Source organism: Pezoporus occidentalis, unplaced genomic scaffold (assembly GCF_034315485.1).
Source record: "Pezoporus occidentalis ecotype Australia unplaced genomic scaffold, CSIRO_AGI_Poc_V1 ctg128, whole genome shotgun sequence".
NCBI classification, from domain to species: domain Eukaryota; kingdom Metazoa; phylum Chordata; class Aves; order Psittaciformes; family Psittacidae; genus Pezoporus; species Pezoporus occidentalis.
This window is the reverse complement of record NW_026913082.1, coordinates 607,857-630,190: the sequence shown is the minus strand read 5'-3', so window position 1 is coordinate 630,190 and position 22,334 is coordinate 607,857. Positions and strand designations below refer to the sequence as shown.

The 22,334-nt window shown below is 41.1% G+C and overlaps 2 protein-coding genes across 5 annotated transcripts in view; one reads left to right on the top strand and one right to left on the bottom strand.

Annotated features, from left to right (window-relative positions):
* Window positions 1-10,244, bottom strand: part of PRKAR1B (protein kinase cAMP-dependent type I regulatory subunit beta) — a 101,470-nt gene extending 91,226 nt beyond the window's left edge. The window contains exons 1-2 of one of the 4 annotated variants that reach the window (XM_062607985.1): window positions 10,111-10,244; window positions 7,338-7,541 (exon numbers count right to left, since the gene is read on the bottom strand). In XM_062607985.1, coding sequence (XP_062463969.1) covers window positions 7,338-7,514 — 177 coding nt within the window. In that variant the 5' untranslated portion in view covers window positions 7,515-7,541; window positions 10,111-10,244. Of the gene's footprint in view, window positions 1-7,337; window positions 7,542-8,367; window positions 8,570-9,943; window positions 9,968-10,110 lie in introns of those variants that run through there. The other 3 variants (XM_062607988.1, XM_062607987.1, XM_062607986.1) reach the window with 3 other exon arrangements.
* A 48-nt stretch (window positions 10,245-10,292) lies between these two features.
* The window catches only part of DNAAF5 (dynein axonemal assembly factor 5), a 28,596-nt gene continuing 16,554 nt past the window's right edge, over window positions 10,293-22,334 (top strand). The window contains exons 1-7 of the mRNA XM_062607984.1: window positions 10,293-10,857; window positions 11,294-11,478; window positions 12,286-12,410; window positions 12,870-12,985; window positions 16,140-16,372; window positions 19,255-19,467; window positions 21,543-21,686. Of these exons, the coding sequence (XP_062463968.1) occupies window positions 10,326-10,857; window positions 11,294-11,478; window positions 12,286-12,410; window positions 12,870-12,985; window positions 16,140-16,372; window positions 19,255-19,467; window positions 21,543-21,686 (1,548 nt within the window). The 5' untranslated portion in view covers window positions 10,293-10,325. The remainder of the gene's footprint in view (window positions 10,858-11,293; window positions 11,479-12,285; window positions 12,411-12,869; window positions 12,986-16,139; window positions 16,373-19,254; window positions 19,468-21,542; window positions 21,687-22,334) is intronic.

Genomic DNA, 22,334 nt, shown 5'->3' with positions numbered 1-22,334 from the left:
ACACATGCTGCCAAGCAGGCAACCACAGAGGCACAGACCTCAGCACAGCACACTGGAAAGCAATTAATTTCCCCCCCTTATAACATTTCAAAATCATAGGATTAAAGAATAGTTAAGGCTAGAAAGGACCTTAAGATCACCTAGTTCAAACCCCTGCCATGGGCAGGGACACCTTACCCTAGACCATGTCACCCAAGGCTCTGTCCCAGCCTGGCCTTGAACACTGCCAGGGATGGAGCATTTACCACTTCTTTGGGCAATGTGTGCCATTGCCTCACCACTCTCATTATAAACAACTTCTTTCTTATATCTAACCTGAACTTCCCGTTTTAAGTTTAAACCCATTACCTCTTGTCCTATCACTACAGTCCCCGATGAGGAATCCCTCTCCGGCATCCAAATCTAAGGTCCTTTTCTTAACTGAAGAAAAGTTAAATCACAAATAATCTTAAATCTGCTACAAAAACTGCAGTTCTACACCCAGTGTTACTGCTGTCCAGTCTGACAGTCTCAAGACCCATCCTGTGTGTCCAATTAAAATGAATTCATGCAGAATTAAAAAGGTATTTCAAATAAAAAGTCAGCTTTCTCATTAGGAGAATGTTAACAAGGAACTATTTGGAAACTAAAGGAAAAAAAGGCAAAACCAAAATTCATCCTCATATTGGAAATCTGGTTTGATCTGTACCATGTTTTACACAGACTTTCTCCTTGCTATCATTCCTATTTGGTATGCTCCTCAGTTTAAAATAATTACTGAGGGAAGACAGAAAAGGCCTATGTACCTCTGCTTCTTAAGTCACCTCCTACAACTGAAAGAGAATAAAAAGAAGTAATTTTGAACATCATTTGGTGCCTTCCAGAAAAGCTACTGACTTGCCTTGGCTCAGCAATCATTTGTAATGGAAAAGGTCAGTAGCTGTCAGAGCACCTTGCCTGAGCTCTGTAAAACTCAAAGAATGAGGAGTAACTACAGGAGTACAGCCTCAAAATGCTCACATCCCTGCACATGGAGTTCTACTTTATTCAAGCTAAATTGCTATGTAGTCTGACCAGCCTCTCAAAAGATTAGTGAAGGATTCGCTGAGCTGCAGACAAGCAGGAGATAGGTACTCAACCAATTCTGCAACCACAGACTCCAACACAGACAGGATTTAAACCCAGGCAAATTATTTTTCAAAAATTTATTGGTAAAATAAGATTTGATGGATTTCACATCTGTTTGGGAGCCTACAAAAGGCTGCAGTATGTTGAAGGCAAATATGTCTAGGTACCTGTTCCTAGCAGTAAAGTATGAAGAGCTTTCCCAAGTCTGTTGTGATCCAGTGAAATCTCCCATCAGTGCCTGACCCAGTGCCTTTTTTAACTTTACACCAATTTGCAAGATGTTCCATTCATGTGTTAAAGCTAATTATGAAGCTGTTTCTTTAAATCCACCTAGATGCTTAAAGATTAACATGGATGAAATATCCTGATGAATGTAAAACATGATAGCTCGAGATGTGAAACAAAGATGTGTCCTGGGTTCAGCAGTAGCAGTCATTTTTCTCCTTCTTAGTAGCTGGTGCAGTGCTGTGGTTTTGACTTTCAGCCTGGGAACAGCACTGATAACACTGATGTTTTTAGTTGTTGCTCAGTAATGCTTACTCTGACCAAGGACTTTCTGAGTCTCATGCTCTGCCAGGGAGGAGGGGAAGCCAGGAGGAAGCAGAGACAGGACACCTGACCCAAACTGACCAAAGAGGTATTTCATACCACAGCACGTCATGCCCACTATATAAACTGGGGGCAATTACCTGGAAGGGTGGGATCACTGCTTGGGTCAGGCTGGGTATCGGTCGGCAGGTGGTGAGTGGTTGTATTCTCTTCCCTTATTATTTCTGTTATCATTATTGGTGGTAGCAGCAGTGGTTTGTGTTATACCTTAGTTACTGGACTGTTCTTATCTCAACCTGTGAGAGTTACGATCTTTCTCTTCCCCATCCCTCTGGGAGTGGGGGGAGGAAGCAGGGGAATGAGCAAGCGCTGCGTGGCTGAATTGACAGGCTGGGCTTAAACCACAACAGATGACATCCAGGGAGACTGCCCTTCTCATTTCATCACTGAACTCCACTTCATTAGTTTCTGACTTTGAGACTGGGAAAGCTACTCACACTTCTAGACAAACAAAGCAAGCAGGGAGTTCAGTGATGTCCTAATGTGTTATGCACAGGCTTGTAATAGCACAGCTTCACCTATAACCAATTTTATTTCTTAGGAAAAAACTTTTTTCTTCCCTCACCCTTTTATAAACCTCACACATTTGTGAAAGTTTGCCTGAAGGGTCTTAAAAATTCACCTAGCTTTTCCTTTTACTTGTTCCAAGAAAACTGCCATCTCTCATAACACTGCCTGTGTCTGACTACAGCAATCACAGAGGTCTCACCTGAGCTGATTTTCAATCACCTCTCCCTGGTTCTGATACCAGAGGAGGGGCAGGAGCAGAGGCTGCCCAAGCCTACCCAGAACCGCAGTCACACAACACGGGCACCCAGCACTCCCACTGCTGTGCTGCTGTCAGCATCTCGGGTAGCTCAGGTATATTCCCACATACTTTAGCAACATTTCTGACCACCAAACAGATACTGACCACCTGCTTTACAAGCTTTGAGAGATACAGAAGCACCTTATTCGTCTTTATCCAACTGCTTAGTTAATGCATTTTTTATAGTTTTTCCACTGTAGATTTCCCTTCCAATCCATAACCTTTCCCCAGCTTATCTTAAAAGAATGAGTTTCATTATGCATAATCACCTGTGCTTATAAGAACGAATTTCATTGTTTTGGAAAGGTTCTGGTGGAAATTACTGATTGAACATTTTCTTGTTGTGGCAAAATGTAAATCCTGGGAGAGACGACTGCTGCAGAAGAAAATCCTAATGCTCAAAAACCTTTGTTTCTGAAACTCTTTATGCTAAATAAATAAACTGTATTTTACCAACAGTGAATGAATTTCTAGTTTAGTAGACAGTTGCTTCTCGCTGCTAGTTTACAGCAAACCTGGCACACAAATGCCTTCATTTTTCTGACCAGGTCTATGTGCAATACTGTCTAATATCACCAGGTGGAGCTACACAAATAATCCTATCTTGCTTTAGCTAATTACAGACCGTAGAATGCGGGTTTTTCTAAAACTGGTATTACTGGATAGCACCTTAAGAAATGCAGCAGCAGCCTAGGTCCATAAGGCCACTCCCAATCCACAGGAATCCAAGACAGTAAGTTCACTATGTGCAATACAGTATTTCTTGCATGTGCACAGCGCAATAAAGGGACCAGGAGCACAGAATGAAGGAGCCCAGAAGGCATCAGCAAAAACCACCTGGCCCAGCCAGCAAAGCCACAGCTCTCAAATACAGGGCATGCAAAATTACTTCAGAAAAGTACTTTGTAATGCCTAAACATATCCTGCTGATTCTCCTTCTTTTGTGTAATTTTCTTCATTAGTTCTGCTCTTTCTTAGTTATCTTTTTTCTGCTGAAAACAGGCTAACTTAGCCTGGCAAGACAACTCCACCTTTGATCACATAATCACGACACTAAACAGCCTGACACTAATGAAGCTTTTGCAGTCTCAGCATAGCTGAAAACACAAGGCTTTGCCTGTAATTTCTTAGTAATTAACTTCTTTACATAAGGTAAGAACTAGAGATAAAAGATGAGTTCAGTTTCTTTGTGCTACATCTTTCTTAGCCCTCATGTAAACAGAACATAATTACAGCTGTTCAAATAATGCCACAGTTTCTTAGCTAACATCTATTCCCAAACTCTAAAAAAAACAATTAATATCCCTAAGGGAAAGGTTTTTCTCACTCACTCCACCAACAGGAAGTTCTGTAAGGTCACAGGGAATATAAAACAAATTACTCGAAAGAAAACATTACATAATTCTGGAAATCTAAGGTATCTAAACTGTTTTCAACTCTTTTTCTGTGCTCAATGGAATGTTAAAGATTTTAAGAAATTATCTGTTAACGTGATCAGAGTACATCTTGAAGTTTGTAAGTCACAGCATGTGAAAACTGACTTGCAAACTTCAGAACACAGAAACTTAGGCTGATTCCCAGCAGTTACTGGCATCTTAAGACAAGCAGGTCCTGCCAGTACTAAGTGAACAGAAAAATATCGATGTCCTCCAACTGTTTTCAGAGGGCTGTTTTCTGATACTGTACTTGATACAAATAAGCTGCAAACTTAAAAAGGCATCAGGCATTTCATTCTAACCATGGCACTTCTCCATCTGAAAACGACGCCTGTGGAATCAAACATCAAATCTCAACCTTTTGCACTTTATTCCTAAGTGTTTATTCATGTTCTCACTTTACAGCCCTCTCAGGCCATGTCTATACTGTGAAATAAAAAATGGCCCAGCCTTGGACCTGAATACTAGCTCAGGACAGTCCACATCCCTCAACTCTTAGCTCATTCCCTGGCTCTGTTCTGAGCTGCTCGTACTGACTCCTGCCAAAACAAACCTGCTCCTAGATGTGTTAGGCCTAAGAATAATATCCGGGGCCAGTTAGTGTTGTGGGGTCAGGGGTTAGTCCCTGGCCCTTTTTCATTCAGCAGTACAGATGTAGGCTGAAGGCAGTGGACCTGACATTGATGTCATCAGAAGTAAGGTGAAGAGCATTTAAGATCTGATCTTGCATGTGATAATAAAACTTGCTTTTCTAAGTTGATTTTATGGGATGTAGTTAAGAATTAGCACAATGAAATAAACTTTTTTCTGTATTCACCTCTGAGGTAGCTCGAAAATACTGATGTGGATCGAGCTCTACACATTTTCCATAAGCTCCTCTTTTAACTACTTGAAAAATATCCCACACTTCATCTCCAAACTGCCCACATGATTTTTTGACAGAGAAACTGTTATTCTACTGCTCTCTTCAGTGAAGCATGTTGTCTATTTTAATGAGTTTGGAAAACAACCCCAAAATATCACACTTTGGTGGAAAAATACGTGACTTTGTTAGAAAATCGTGCTAAACCTAAAGATTTTCACACCTCTCCCTGCACAGGCACAAAGTTAAAGGAGCTAATAGTGAATGTGCCATATCAGTGTATTGCTCTAATGGGCAATTGCTAAATTCACAAGTCCATTAAGATTCTTAAAAATACATATATATGACAAGATTCTTCTAAAAACAAGATAAAACTCATTGAAATTATTTCTCTAGCTTTACAAACCTTCCTTCAACTGTTATTCTGTAACCAACCAAGTCAAAATACTACCCTAGAGCAGAATAGTGCAGTTCATCACAAGAAAGTCATCAGAGGTGGCTCAGCAACAAAGTCAAAGCACTAAAGGAAGGAGAATTACAGTGCTGGAAACCTCCAGAAGCATCCTAAGGCCTTTAGGCCTAGCAAGCTTAGCTCCCAGGCTGCTCTGGAGAGTCGGTGTCAAGATTATTTCCTTCCATACTAAGCACAATATTCACTGATCTTAATGCCTTGAGACTGGTTGTTTCTAAATTATCTCCTTTGTTTTGAGAGAAGTGATACCCATCAGCTTCTGCATTTGCATTCTGATTGATATTCTGCTATAAGATTGTGGAATCTGCTATTCTTTGGGAAATAATAGGAAGTTACATGAAAGAATGGGCTCAAACTTAAAACGGGAAGTTTAGGTTAGATATAAGGAAGTAGTTCTTTACTGTTATGGTGGTGAGGCACTGGAATGGCTTGCCCAAGGAAGCTGTGAATGCTCCATCCCTGGCAGTGTTCAAGGCCAGGCTGAATGGAGCCTTTGGTGACATGGTTTACTGTGCAGTTTCCCTGCCCATGGCAGGGGGGTTGGAAGCAGATGATCTTAAGGCAACTTTCCAACCCAAACCATTCTATGATTCTATGAGGATCTAACTACTCAGCGATAGAAACTGCCTTCGTATCTCAATTCTGTGTATTGCGTTTGAATCGATAAAGCCAAACTCCCTCAGTACAACAACTGAAGTAATCCCACTAGCTATGGAGAATATCCTAAAATACTATGGCATATTTTAGCATTTTTTGCAAAACTTGTGTTTATACTTCTTGCCAGGAGGTCCAGAACGGCACAAAGAAAGATGGGTAACAACTTGTAACATGATAATGGAAATTCAACAGACTTCACTCTCCTGAAATGGGTTGTGGCTCTCAGTAGTTTAGAACATGCAGAACTATGAGGTTTGGGGTTTTTTTTTAATAAGAAACATTATAGTTAAAAAACCTCTTGTACTTCCTACCCCTCCCTGACATTGCAGGCATTCTTATTGGGCTTCCACCAAAAGGCAATGTTTGCATTTTTTTAAAGCTACACAAATCTGGCATATACTCACCTATAAAAAAAGAAACCATCCAAAAAGTGGACAGTGACATATATAAAATGTATTTATCACTTGTATCAGATCTATGTACTATTCACTAGTTATTATTGTTCTTGCTCTGTCTTTGCAAAATTCTGCCTCTGGAAGGAAAAAAATCACACAAGACTTACATCTTAAGCCTACAAACCTGAAACATTTCATTCAAAAAAAGCAAATAATCATCTTCATAAACTAAGTATATTAATAAAGTCTCTGGCAGACTGAGAACTCATATAACCAACAACTTGCAGCCCTGTGATTCCACTTATTTCTGGAGGAATCACATCCCCGGAAAAGTTGTGCTCATACAACATGCACATCCTGCAAAAGACACCAGTAGATTTGTCCAGTAGGATTTGTCTGGGAATGTTTTAAAACATTTCCCCTTCTATGCTGCTTTTGAAGACATTCACAGTGTATTAAGTCTCTCTCTGAATGCATCTCATGTTGGAGGATCCTGGAATAAGCAATGCAGACGGGTAAGAGCAGCAAAACAAACCAGCAAACTGCTCCATGGTTTTTAGAACTTCCCGGTTCCCTGATATAGTTCAGTTTTAGGAGAAGGGGAAACCACATCACCTGACACTGGAATAAACAGGGAACAACAACTTTTGATTTTGCAGGCAGGTTCTTCCCATAGAGTAAAGTTCAGGACTCCATGTATCGTAACACAAAGTACACTGATAACTCTTCAGGTCATTTTTAACAAGTGCAGTTTGAGGAAAAATTATAACCTTGGTGTTATGCACAAAAAATTCTAGATTATAGCAAATATTATAGCAAACATCAGCAAATAAAGAAAGAGCAAGGGTTTTTTCTTCTAAGAGTCTGTTCTTAACAGCAGTTTGATAATTTAAAATTTTAAAGGAAAAATATACCAAAATGTTTGAAACTTTTTAAATAAAGTTTTTCAGTTTACAAATGAAAAATTACAAATCACCTGAAAATCACTGACCTTTTCTAATTTTTCAAAGTGTTCTCTGAGGAACTTCATGGGTCGGTCTGGCTTTGCTATGCAAAGGTTTACAATACACTCTTTTAAAATCTGTTGGATGTTATGCTTCTGAACATAGAGTTCACATCCCTTCAGGCTCTCGTCTTCTTCAACACTGCAGGAAGAAGCAGCAGCCATCTTCAGGCTTGTAAACAGAAAACAGACCTAGGTAAGAAAATGGTGCAAGAAAGAGATAAGAAACAGTTCCCAAATCCTTTGTCAGGGAGATCTGAGGGAGCAAAGACATTTTAATATTGCCTGTTGCCTATTCAAGAGCTATCAGCGCTGAAGGTTTTAATGTTCTGGAGCTGTATGTGGAAATGCTGAACTGTGTCATCTTTGTACAACCAACACACCAGTAAGTACAAAAAGAGGATTTTAACTCCTAGACGGTGGTCAACCTTTGGGCAAAACCCGTGCAATTAATCACACAAAGCCATGCGTTTCAAAGACAGCTATTAAATGCCAGTGTAAAGCCTAGGTTTTCTATTCCCTTGGGGACTCCCTCCCCATCACCAGTTTTCTGGTAAATTTTAATTTCTCCCCCATTCACAGCAAGGGACCGTTACAGGTCCGGGGGAAGACTGGAAGGAAGCAGCTGAGCCGTCCAAGGCGAGGTTCGGCAACTGGGGGAGAAAACAACCCCAAACTCCTCTTTATTGCCCTCAGCGAGCATACGACCCCTCCTTTGCAAACCAAAATCCGCGACAGCAGCGGTTACACCGTCCCTTCCTGCCCGGCACGCTGGGAGCTCCGGGGCTGAACGGGACGGAGCGGTGCGCGCACGGCGGGCAGCGGGGCAGGCCCAGGGGGGCGGGAGAGCCCAGAGGCGGCCGCGGCCCCGGCCCCGGCAGGGCGACCCCGAGCAGCGCATCCCCCGGGCCCGGGCTGGGAGATCGGCCCGTCCCTGCCTCCCCCGCACCAAGCTCCGCTCCCGGCCGCTGCCAGGGGAGCGCTGAGGGCAGCGCGGGACGGAGGGGCCGGTAAATACCTGATGACTGGAGGCGGCTGAGCGGCGGCGGCAGCACCTCAATCCTTCCCCGGCAGTGGAGGCAGAGAAAGGGGCTCCCCTGTCGGTATCCGCCCTGCAGCCGCCGTCGCCTCTCCTCGCTGCACGCCCGGGGACCCGCACCCCGCTGCTCCCGCACAAAAGCTCCGACCCTGCCGCCGCTCGCCCGCCCGCCTGCAGGAAGTCCCGCCGCCGCCGTCACTCACCGGCGGGCGCGGCCTTCCCGCCGCCTCCGCGGGAGAGGCGGCCCGAAAGGGCCCGCACCTCACCGGCTGCCCTGCTCGCCGCACTGGGGACGGGCTGGCCCCCGGAAGACAGGCCCGGTAGCCGAGTACGGGCTGACACAAAGGTCCACGGCGTGGCCATGAGGGATGGGCATGGCCGTGAGAGATACACCTCACCACAAAGGATGGGCTGGACCCGAAAGGTGGCCTGGCCATGAAGGATGGGAATGGCCATGAAGGACAGGCTGGCCCTGAAATGTGGCCTGGCCACAAAAGATGAGCTGGCCATGAAAGGTGGCCTGACTATTAAGCACAGGCTAGACATGAAGGACAACAGCTTGGCCACAAATGAAAGGTGGCCAAATCATGAAGGATGGGCTGTCCACAAAGGACAATAGTCTAGCTGTGAAATATTGCCTTGCCAAGAAGTACGGGTTGGCCACGAAGGATGGGCTGGCCACAGAGAACAGCCTGACCATGAAGGACAGGCTGGCCATGAAGGATGGGCTGATGAGTCCAGGTAGGAGTGCACAGCCCCAATATCTCCATGGCCCAGGGGCCACCAGGCCTGTTGCACTCTGTAGCTCAGGAAGAGCATCTCACCAGACTAGTCACTTGGGTATTTAGAGCAAATCATCACCTCCAGGAGCACATCCATGCAAGGTCCATAAGGAGTGTGGTTACAGACAGGGCTCAGACAAGGGCCAGCACCTTTGCTGGGCCAGGTGCCCGTGTGTGCTGTCAGGAATGCTCCAATACACGTTAGTATTTCCTCTGCTCCTAGGGAGCTCACACTTGTGGCTCCCACAGAATAAAGGGTGAAAAAAAACTCCAAAGGTTCACAGTCAAGTGAAGAGCAGCATAACAACAGAATAGACTGCTATGAAGTGTTCAAGGCCAGGCTGGACAGCTTTGAGCACTCCAGACTAGTGGAAGGTTGTCCCTGCTTGTGGCAGGGAATTGGATCTAGATGAGCTTTAAGGTCCCTTCCAACCCAAACCATTCTGTGATTCTATGATTTTAAAAGAATAATTTGAATTAGTTCTGTAGTTTATTGCACTTCAAGTATGAGTAGTCAAGAAAAGAACCCTGGTGACCTTTCTGGTTTGAGGTGTGCTGATCACAGCCATCAGAATAGCACACAAAATGTCAGGTTGTGTAAAGTGCACATAAGTACAATATGAACACTATATATATATTAATACAAACGAACACTAAAAATTACATAAGGCTGTTACAGGAACTGGTAAAAATGGTAATACTGCTGCCACTGCAGTATTGATCCCTCCAGAGAAAAAAGAATGAAGGGACAAGTGATGCAAGTAGCATGTTACCTGTGGAAGTTTCCACAGGGTAACATCTCCCTGCGCGGGTCTCCTCAGCCCTACCCCTCAGCCCTTCCACCAGCTACAGGCACCCGTGGGTTTCCCTCAGGTTTGCTTCTCCTTTCTCCCCGCGACATACGAATAACGGGTTCCTATGCTGCTGGAAGCTATCATACCTGCTGAAACTACCGCCCTGCCTCCTCGGTGCTTTGCTGCGGGGCCTGGGACGTCCCCTCCGCGCGGCGGAGACGCAACGAGAGCTGAACCGTCCCGTCCCGTCCCCCAAAGCCCACCCCACCGCCGTCGGTGTGTAAAGCTGTAAAGCGCTCGGCCACCGTCGTAAAAGCCTCGCGCGTCCTTAGTAACGCCATTTCCGTAGCGACAGGCGAGCATGGCGGCGGTCGGGGCGGCCGAGGTGGCGCAGGCCGTGAGCCGGCAGCTGAGCTGCCTGCAGCAGCCCGACTGCGGCCGGGCGGCGCGGCTGCGGGCGCTGGAGGCCATCCGCGCCGAGGTGCTGGGGCGGCCGCTCTCGGACGCCGTGGTGCAGGAGGTTTTCGGCGCGCAGCTGTTACGGCCGCTGGCGCGCTGCGTGGCGGGGGACGCGGCGGAGCGGTGCCGGGAGCTCGCCCTCCAGCTTCTCTGCCACGGGGTCAGTCACGGCGACCCGCCCGGCGAGGCGCTGCCCGTCCTCTTGCCGTTGCTGGCCCAGCGTCTCTGCCCGCCGCAGGGCTTCGAGCCCAGCGAGGAGCTGCGCCTCGGCCTAGTCCAGCTCTTGAGCCTCCTGCTGCTGCGGTGCGGGGCCTCCATGGCCCCCTACCTCAGCGATGTTATCCGCATCCTCCAGACCACACTCCTCGACAACTATGCCGAGGTCAGGCGTGAAAGTTGCAGGAGCGCTGTGGCCTGCGCCCAGGCCATGCCAGGTGGGGCCTAGGGATGGACAAAGAGAGGAGCAGTGGGCTAATGTGAGCCTCCAGTCTCCTGGGGTGACAGGGGCTGAGGTGGGGACCGGTAGGAGATTGTAGGGATGCAAGCAGGAGAGGGAGAGAGATGAGAAGTTGCACACATCCTCACAGGTGTACTCTTCAGGCCTTGGAGGATATGTTGGATGAAGGCTGTACCAGGCATGGATGCTAAGCTGTTACAGTATGTGGGTAATAGCGGGAGGAGAAGGTTAGGGGAGTGCATGTGGGCTAGCATTCAGCTCTAATATAGTATAAAGTTAAATTTGAGTGCTATGCAAATGCAGTGACAGTAATCAGGCTGCTGTTCATAGTGTTACAGAAATCATGTTGCTCAAGGTCTGTCACATGCATAGAGAAAGGCACACTTGAAGTTTCTGTCTCTCTGCCCTAACAGAGCACTTCCATATGCAGTCAGAATCTCTGATAAAACCCTTAATGCAAACAATATCGCACCAGCACTACAGAGTTCGTGTTGATGTAATTCAGGCTACGGGAGCAGTGATACAGTTTGGAAATGGGAAGTCTGTGGATGATGTTCTGTCTCATCTGGCCCAGAGATTTTTTGATGAAATTCCCAAGGTGTGCTTATTTTATTTTTTTTTCCCCTCCTGGATTGGTTTGGTGCTTTCCTCCCTCACCCTTCGCAGTTTTCAGCTTTCATTTATTACATTAAGATACGTAAATATGTCACATACAGGCTTTGCCAGTTGTACACTGTCCAAACCCAAGGTTGGCCACTTGTTCATCTGCTGTCCATTTCTTCAGGCTGTGGGTGTTTGTAGACATCCTTTTATTTCAATGGTTGCCTTCAGTTCTGTCTTAAATTCTTACATTAAATCTCCCTGGGACTTGATTCTGTGGCCTTTTCAGGTGCTTAACAAACACTTCTGGTATTGGTCCCTTCATAAGATGTGATTGAGGCAGTGATTTTAAAATCTGCAACTTAGTCATAACTAAAATACTTTTAATTTTTGAGTGGGTATATTCACGTTATTTAGCTTAAGCTTCCTTTATAGTGAACAGAGAAAATTGTCTTCTGGAGATGTGGTTGGAAATCCTCACATTTCAAAGAATGTACATTTCATATATTCTCAGAGAGATACCAACCATGAGAATTTAAGAGTTTTCTGAGTTAGGTTTGTATCTTGTTTTCCTCTTGGAGACGTGCTTTTGTGCAGCAGTAAAGCCAGAGTGAGAAAACAAGAGGGAGCCTGATACCTTGCATATTGCTTAAGTTGCTTGCTGCGATGTGGAAATCCTGTTCTTGTAACTTCTGAGACTACTGATGCACTTTACCAAGTCTTATGTACCAAAAGTAAACACTATTTTTTAATTTTTCTGGTATTTTCTTGGTATATTTAAAACAGTCTTTTTGTATCCATGTAGGTTCGTCACGCTGTAACAACTGTCATCGGAGAATGGTTGTTGCACCTACGAGACAGATACTCATATTTTCACAAGTTGATCCCTTTGTTACTTGGCAGCTTTACTGATGAAATTCCTGAAAATACGTAAGCAGAAAATTTCTCTCCCCCCCCACCCTTATGTAGTTGTCATATGTGGAAGTGTTTCTATGTTCACAGATGTATTGCTTGGAGGAAAAAAATCCCATCCAAGGGGTTGTTTCTTTGTTTTTTCTTAAGCCCAAAATGACAGCATTATCCTCAGTAACTTTGCTTATATTGTTCTTCTATGCTACATTCAAGTAAGTATGAGAGAGACGAAGACAGAGAGGTAGACAGAGACAGAATTATCCTTTGGAAGAGGTGACCTCTGTCCACTGAGTACAAAAGAAGCATAAACTCTCAATGTGCCTGGGTTAAATGGCAGGAATGCTTCCCATCCTTCCAGCTGAATTTAAGAAGTCAGATTTTCTAGAAGTCCCATTTTAGAAGTTTTAATTCTGGGGGCATGATGGTATAAAGCTCTTATTTTATTTTCCTCTATTATTCTTTTCCTCTATTATCTAGGAAACTGGCATGGACTTACTGGGAAAAGATAGGCTTGCAGTGGGAGAAGGAAAATGAAGATGATCTGAAGGATAAGATGGATTTTACTGTTTCACCATCTCATTATCCCAAAGGAGGTAAGTGTTGCAGTGAAAGTGGTTTCTACTTCCTCAGTAATCCCTGAGAGCTGCAGTGCAGTAATGACTGCAGAGCCTGATGTGTAATATTCATTACAAGATGTAATATTAGTTACTGTGTAGGGGTAGCATATGTATGTATAAATATAATATATGGCATATATGTATGTAAAATTATGTTTAAATTAAAAAAACACACATTTCTATAGTAACTACACTATTTTTTTCCTGTTCATCCCAAAATGGATTTTGGAGAAAGAGTAAATAAAAATGCATATGCTGAAAAAGAGGTAAAACAGTGGTGCAGAAGCGGCAGAAAATTCTCCATTAGCCAGCAGCCAGGTTGGAAATGGCATAAAGAAGGAAGGGAAGGCAGGATGAAAGAAGCTGTGAGCTGAGTCCTTGAATAATGAGAACTAGACACAGCATTAATGATCCACAGAATTGGCATGGAAGAAAAATTTGCAGTGAAATTATTTCAGGCTTCTTTGTGAGACACTGCAATGCTGTCTAAAATCTGTCATCGTAAATGAAGAATGTGGGAACAGAAACAGTAATTTCCTTTATTATACACAAATAAAACAAGATATGCAGCACGGGTAGATTACTTTTTTAGTACCGTATGATTTATTGGTACCTTTAAAATGATATGTTTTCAGTAGCTTGAAGCTTGTTTCCTGTCTCAGGTTCATAAAGTTAATGTTTAAGAATATGCATATGGGTGTTGGTGAGAAAAAGGATTTAAATGGGTCATTTATTGATTTCTGTACTCATTTTTAACAGAACAAAAACTCTTTTGGTGTGAAAGAACAGGTTCATGCTTGACTTGTGCCTATGTGACAATCACATCACAGAATACCCAGCAGCAAAATCCTTTCCATGACAGTGGGTTCCGGAGTTCTTTCTTCTTTGAAATTACACCTTTCTTTTTTTTTTCCTTTAAAGTTGTTTTACTCAGTAATGCTTGAATGAAAGGACAAGCACTTCATAATGGTGACTGGTTTGACAGAATTGTTTAGCTTTGCAGACAGGCAAGTTGATCTGTTATCCTTTCCAATTTTTTTTTGCTTTCTTCCTTAGTTTATATCTAGTATTACCTCAGGGGGTTGTAAATGGTAAAGAGTGCTTTTACATCCACTAGTGATGGCACAAACATATTTCTTTTTTTGGCAATCAGAGAATTTTTTAACGTACATAAACTAATAAATTTGAGTGCCTGAGCTCCAAGGACCATCATATAGTGATGGTCATAAAAGACCTCATATGCTAGTTCTTGAAATAGTTGTTACCATTTATATTGCTCATACTGTTACTCAGTTCCATTTTCTCCAGATGTGTGTTGGATTTTTTGTGCGTGTAAAGTTTTGTTGGGATTTTAGAAAGGGACAGCCATCATTTACTTCATAATTAAATGATAGGTACTTTCTGAAATAATCTTCTTAGCACAATAAATGGGTTTCATGAATTTGAGCAATATTCCATCCCTGCATTCAGTTGACGTTTCATGCATTATGCTTGGTAGAAGGATGCAGTTAAGGCTTGAATGTGATGTACGTACACACGCATGTATGTATGTGTATATATGTACATAACTAAAGAATATTTTAAAGAAGTGACCTGATAATTTTGGACTTGAGTCCCAAGTTAATGGTGACTTTAAGATATAATTTGCTGCTGCTTATCTTTACTTGCAAATTGTATGTCTTATTAACAACAGGCTTTATGTGATAAAGAGAATAAAAATTGAGAGAGAAGAATGGATGGCTACTTGATCTTACAGATACAAAACTTTATCAGACACACCAGTATACCTTAGTTTCAAGTAACAATTTGTGGTGGTCTACCATGGGCTGTCTATGGATGAGTTGTTATTTGTCCGTCCCCTCTCTTTCCTCTCCACAAACACTTGTGTTTTGGGTTTTTTTGATATCATAATGATATATTTTAACACTTCATTTCCAGTTCTTCTGATTTATTTAATATACTGGAATATCTGTTTACAACTGTAAGTTTATAGTACATTTTACTTAACGATCTTTGTCCATCTGTCAAACTAATAGACTTGACATATTGAGCCCCCCTGTTCTTTGATCTCACAGTGACAGCTATTGCAGGTCAGAGGAAGCATAGAGTTAGATCTCATACCTGGTGTCATCCAACCAACTGAATAGCTTTCCACTGAGCAATAGCAGTCATTGCCTTAGGATACAGGTGCAGACAGTTTATAGCAGGGAAGTCTTTGACAGGAGTAGCTACAGGGATAAATGCCTGCATTTGAACATCTGAAATGGAGGAACTGCTGATAAAGAATGGTCCGAATTCTTTAAACAAAGTTCTGCCTCAGGTTGAATAGGATGCCAGTCTGTATTTGCTGTCTCAAGCTGATTTCTTTGTTTGACCTTTTGCTATCATTGTCAGTTTTCATAATCCAAAATGTTACCCTCCATTGACAAAAGAAACAGCAACTTGTGTCCTGATGCTTGAATATTTTTCCCCCTATTTTAAGTATTGCATATTGCATAGGCATTTCATAAGCCTTTTATATTCTTCAGACCATTCACTTTAGTCTGTTTTCATTTTAGCATTTGTAATGACAGGGGCCAATGCGGGAAATTATTGCATAATAGCTGCAATTTTTAAAATACTGTCAGTTTGGTTGGCCTGATCACACAGCACTTGTACAAGCCGTAGTACCCTTTCTACTTTTAACTTGCTAAATACATTTGTAATCTTCCCTTTAGAGGGCACAACTGACATTCTTTGTTTTACTACAGTCTCTCCTGTACTATTTGTGACTTCTACCTTTCCCTCTCCAAATTGAATTTAACTCAGTAACACCATAACATTTGCATGCAAACATCTTTCTTCTGGTTTATCTCCGTGTGTTTCAGTTTATTTTTTTAATGGGATTTGTGTTACTCAAATTTGAAGCAAATTATTAAGCTGTGGTTTCCAAAGTGGGTAATGTGCCCTATCCATATAACTTCTCTTTCTCTTCCCCTTCTGTAAACATTTTAAATCATCATCCAGTAATAGATACAAAAATTTTCAGAGCTGTGTGGAGTTTAAATTCTGCACTATATAGTAAAGAAATGCAACTTTTGCAGGTAAATTCATCAGCAGCATTTGGAATTTTTTGTTTGCTTTGTTCTAGTGACTCGACCAGGACTAGGTTGTCGGGAGCTTGTGTCAAGAAACCTCTCCAAAATTCTTCCTGGTCTCTGTCATGATATCACAGACTGGGTTGAAAGCACAAGAATAAAAGCATCCCAGCTTCTGTATACATTACTGCTACATGCAGAGGATCACATAACACAGCACATGGAGCTACTGCTTAGAACTTTGTGCCAAGCATGCTTGGATGAAGAGAGCAATGTGGTTAAAAATGTAAGTTTAATCTGCTCAAGTATCTATTGTACACTCAATAACAGCCCTGTTCTTTATTCCTGAGTCCATTTTCTGCGATTTGACCTTACTTTAGGTCACTGAAAATTGCCCATGACTGAAAGATCAGAATCAGGATTTTAAGAATGTTAAAAGTATGTGAAAATTTTACTTACTTACTATGCTAAGATAAACGTGTTCTTGTGTCACTGGTATGGAGACCAATAGTAAAGTTATTTAAATGCCGATTAGTTTATATGCCAACCCCATGACAGTGATCTCTCTAAAAGTGATAAGCAGTAGATTAAAGAAAAAAACCTTGGGGCAACAACTTAAATTTAAAAAACCCATGCAAGTCATGCCCTTTTATGTTAATTTCAGTTATCTCCCCCTGCTGCATAATCCAACCATAATCCCAACCAAATATTAAGCTGTGTTTATTCCACGTGATACCCATAGTCAGTGTTTGAATATTTCACTTACTGCTTGTAAAATGCTGCTTTTTTTTTAGGGGGTGGGAGCTTTTTTTGGGGAGGGGGAAGAATTATTAGGATCAGTTTTTTCCAACAATTGATGCTTCCAACACTTTGATCAACAATAAATCAATAAAACAGATGTAGTTGAGGCCATTAGATAGATTTACCAAAGGACAGACAGGTCATACAAATGTTTTTAGAATTTTAAGATAAAATCTTCTGTTCATATTTCTGCACAAGGAAAAGAACACAGGTATAACAAAAAAAAACCTTATAGCTTTAGGAAATTGAAAGAATGTATTCTGCTTACTGGATAGAAGTAGTCTAACTAATGTCAGAAAAAGTTATTTCCTAAATCAAAGCTTTTCTTTAGGTATCAGTTGAGCTATATAGACCATTAAATCCATTTCTGAAATAATAATTTTTCTTCCTTTTTCCCCTGCAATTTTTTGTTGTCTTTAGAGTTAGTACTAATTGTTGTTAATTTTTCCTGAATTGTTTCTCTCCTTCTGCCCAGTTCTTACTCGGTTATCCCCTTCTAGCTATTCCACCCCTTCCACCTCACTTCTCAGAATCAATGTCTGGCCTCTGTCCACATTGCCTTCCAGTGAGATTGAGCTTGTAAACTAAGCCGGTTACACACTGAACAGTAGTAGAGAGAAGTTAACCTGGAATACTGTCATAAGTCATCTTGCTGTTTCAGAAAGGGGTATACGGGCCTTAGGAAATCAATGTCCCAAGACTGAAGTAAGAAATATATCACTATGGGTATACAGTTTCTCAGGTTCTTTAGTACTTGTAAAATATATATAAAAATAATTAGAAGAATAAATCCACATAGCCTTGCTGTCCTGGTCAAATTTTATATCTAGTGCTTGTTGCTATAAATTCAAAAGTATGTGTTCAAGCAGCGCATAGTTTTTCCTTGCCCTTATTTGACCATACTTGTCTCTGTCTTACAATTCTACCACTAATCTTGCAGGTGCTTCTAGGAGATTTATTCCCAATTAGCAGATGGTTTCTGTATTTAATTTTACTCTGTCTTGTGCCAGAATTTAAGATGCAGCAACTTTTGTTTCTGAATTCCATTTATCCGCTTAGCGATGCTGCTTCCCAGGGTACTGTGACTATCTTCCCTGTCATTTGTCACTGTAGAATCTATTTCAGCACAGCTACCAACTTGGAAAATGTGCATGTCTTTCTCCAGTGTAATAGTACCAAATGAGATGTGTAAAAGACTAGATGGTCTCTTATCGTTTTGTTTTTCTTTTTTTTTTCCCCCACTGTTAAAATAAGCAGATAAACTGATGACTACAAATGTATAAATTCATATTGTATCAGTTAATGTTTTTGAATTGTTTAATTTTATTTTCCTCTTCTAGTTTTCAAAGCACTAAGAATCTTTTTCATTCTCTGTGGAAAATACAGAGGAACACGAGTTCGCATCTAAGTAGACTGTTATAACTGTTTCAAGTCTTCACCTTTGTGAAAATAGCTATATATAGTGCAGATTTAAATTATAGAATTCATAGCTACATGCTTCTATCAAGACTGGAAAACCAGGATGATTCAAATGTTAATTAGTTGCAATTAAAAATCAATTGCTAAATTGCTAGACTAGAAATTATCTACAAAGGGAAATAAGCTTTCATGTTCAGGGAAATGAGCTAACCATTAAATAAATGGGTTAGAAAGAAATGTTCCTGTTGCACAGGTAGTGGCACAGTAGTTGACTGTATCTTTCTTTATTCATGCACCTGACTGTAAATACTGGGCATCAGTCAGGCAGTAAGCTCTGGTGTGATGGTAGTTCATGTAGAATACAACATACTGTTACATCTGCAAGGTAGAGATGGGATCAAAGGGCATGAGTGTCGTGGGGAGTATATACTTATTTAAGCCTTTTCAGTTAAAGAAGTAAGAGACTGAAAGCAGTGGGGCAGTTCCCCCATGGCAGTGACTTCACACTAAACCAAAACTGTGGGCACTAACAAAAAAAATTATTCTGTCAGGGTTTTATTATTGCTGCTTTTAATAGATGAGTGGTAGATGAGCATGGTTCAAAACATCATTTGGAGGACAAAATGTTAAACCATTAAATATGCAACATCTGGTTATCCTAAACTAGACACTTCATTACATTAAAAGTTGTACACTTCATTTCTGTGCATTACTTTCTCCTGGAAGTTTGTCTGATGCTGAGAAGAGTGCTTGCCTGTCTTATTTGTGTACTGAACACACGTCAAGATTTCTTCATGCAGATAATCATTACTGAGCAAGTGGAAAAGGCCTACAAGACAACTGCTGGAGCATTTAAAATAACAGCTGGAATGTAAAAAAGCCCATGATACGCTGAGTGGTCTTTGTGTTTTTAGGAAAATCTTCAAGTTATACTTGTTCTTTTTTCAGTGTGTGAAAGCAGCAGAATTGATTGGAACATTTGTCAGCCCTAAGGTGTCATTGAGATTAATCACATCCGCCTTTGAGAAGACACCTAAGCCATCTTGTATAATGGTTCTAACTGCAGTGATTCGAGGCAGCCCAAAAGAAATCTTACAGCCTCATTTGACTGGTCTTGGGAACATGTTGTCACAAGATGGAGTTTGTCAGCGATCTGAAGAGGTAAGGATAACTGGGAAATGCACAACAGACTACAGTTTCAGACTGATGGTTTTCTAATGTATTTTTTCTCATTCTCCCTAAATGCTCCTATTCCATCCCTCCTTTGCACACCTACCTCACCCTGTCTCAGGATATAGCTGCGGATGTATGTCTGAGACAAAATAGGAGCTTCCCTGCCCTCCCTGGGCCATGTTGGGATCTCTTGGTCAAATCTGCTATTCCCAAAAACTCGCTAGCAGTCCATCCTCTCAACAGATGTGAGTTCAAGATTTGAGAACTGTTGTCAAAGGCTTCATATGGTGGGAGGAAAATGAAAAGGCATGTTGGGAAGAGAAGAAACTGTTTAGTGTGTACTGTAATAATAGAGGACTACCTTGGCTGATCCAGAGGCAGAATTTAACCCTTGTTTTGAAATGTCCTGTGTTCACAATCCAAACAAGACCATGTATTTCAATCCTCATCAGTAAAAATTACCAAAAAGTTTTCACAGTCCATTGTAAGTAGCATGTCAGGTCTTCCAAGAGAGATTCTTAATGTCATCATGTTTTTTTTTGTTTTGTGTTGTTAACCAGTTTAAAAGTATGTATATTTAGGAGTATGCTGTTTAAACTGTTGCTTGGTTGCTGCTTCTTAAGTGAGAATCTATCTTTATAAATCAGAAATTTATTCCTAAGTGTACCCTAAACTAATGCTTGAGCCTTTTCATTTTAACATTTTAAGAAAATTGCTGTGAGGAGGTGAGAGATTCTCTTCAACGTGGAATGCAGTTTTTTAACTTCAATTGCTCAGACGTGGAAATAGATCAGTTATAGATGCACAAGAAGAATCGCTGAAATTTCCTCCACAAATGAAATCACAGCTTTCATTCCAGCAAAAGCTTGTTAGGCTTCTGCTTTTAAGATGACCAAAAAAGGTCTAGTGCTGGGCCTTCAGAAAACTCTTGACTTCATGTCAGATGCAGGCTTCCTTTTAAAACAGTTAGTCATGTGTGTGACTGAATCCAGCGTAATTGTCTTTTTGAGCCAATGTAAGATAAATGTTTGAAGTTCTTCCCTCATTAGGTTTCTTCCCTAATGGAGTATGTACCAGTGGTGCAGGAATTAACCTTAATCTCCATGAAGCCTGTGATGATTAGGAACTCGTATAACTGGAAGCACTATAACCTGATTGTACAAATAACAATTCCCTGACGTATCTGCAAAATTGCGATGGAGTGTTAAGCTTACCATTTCCATTTGGCATTAGATACAGTAGACACATTCATTTGCAACTGAAGCATTGGTGGAATTGTTCTGGCCTTTGGTCTTGGAAAAACAATCTTTCACTATTTTAGACAGCGAATGCTGCATAGACACTGTTTAGCTAAGGATTGACCATGTCCATGAGATTAATAACATTTATAGCTAACCTATTCCTAGACTTGATTTATTTTTAAAAGTAAATTTGTAACAATAGCCCCTTCTGTTCATTGAATGAAATCTTGACAGTTTCATGGCATGTCTAATGTACTTTATCATAGAAGTTATTGCAAACTGACAACAATATTGACTTCACTGGTATCAGTTAGATCAAGATAACCTGAATTATATTGCATCAAATGAGATAGATTGCCTGAGATAAAAGCACAAGCTCAGGTTTTCTTGGTTTATGTAGTTAACCATTATTGTTCCATTCAAATAGCCAAACATGGAAAAATATTTGAAAAAGTTGTAACAAATACTTTATTAATTAACAAATTGCACTTCAGAATGAGAAAGTACTGTCAGTAAGTGTTCCAGAGTGCTTTGATGTTTTTATTCACAGTGGAATAATTGTGTGATTAAGAGCAGAGCCATTTATTTTGTTAACAGGACAAAGTAAGTACAAGCAAACAGTGTGGGAGGAAGATTATATTGTATTCTAAAAAAGGTAGAATATAGGTAATCAAAAGGACATGGAATTATCAATATGTTACCAATTTAGGGGCTTATAGGGTGCACAGATTTTATTATTGTCATTTCTCGTATCTCTTCCTTAAAGAGGCTTTTATATTTTCTAACAAAACATAACAAATTAATGCTTTTATTAAACAATAGGTCTTTTATATGGAGCAGTTACTTTGTTGTGTACAAGCATTGATTGAAGTATGCCAGGAAGACTGCAAAGAAATTAGCTTGCAGCTAATGAAAGTTTTGGTGACAATAATGGCAATACCATGTTCTCAGCACCTTAAAGAAAAGGTAAACTATGAGCTGGTTTAATATTTGCTGTGTTTCTGATTTTTCAATATTGATAAGACAGTTTGTTTAAACAGAGCCATGATTATTTGTCTTGCTGTTAGGTTTAAACTGCAGAAATTCTTAGCCAAGAGTTCATCCACAAAGATTCGTAGAGTTTGAAATTATTTGGTGTTGCATGACCTTGACTGTGCCCTCTGTCTGTCTCCTTCTCTTTTTCCATAGCTGAAATTACTTTGGGTTTAGTCTTAAAAACAGGCTAAGGCAACTCCAGAAGAATAAATCCTTAAAATCTTATTTGTAAGAGCTAAGAATCTGTACAATACTACTAGTTTTGTTTGGGGATTGCTTGTTTTTCATCTGTACATGTACGTGTGTGGGTAGCAATCTGTTTCAAACATTATATAGAAACGTAATAGTTAAACATTTAGATATACATACAACTTCAAATTAATCAAATGTTACAATGGAAGAAGCATGAGGAGATACTTAGATTCTGTGTTTAGTCCTAAAACTGTTCTGCGAAGATCAATCCTTATGGCACTGTCTGGTGGTTAGTTACTATTTAGTAGTCTGAAGGCTGAAGGACCTTATCATTTATCAGTCAAAATACTGATGTTTCGGCTTTGTCAGCTCACAGTTCATAGTTAC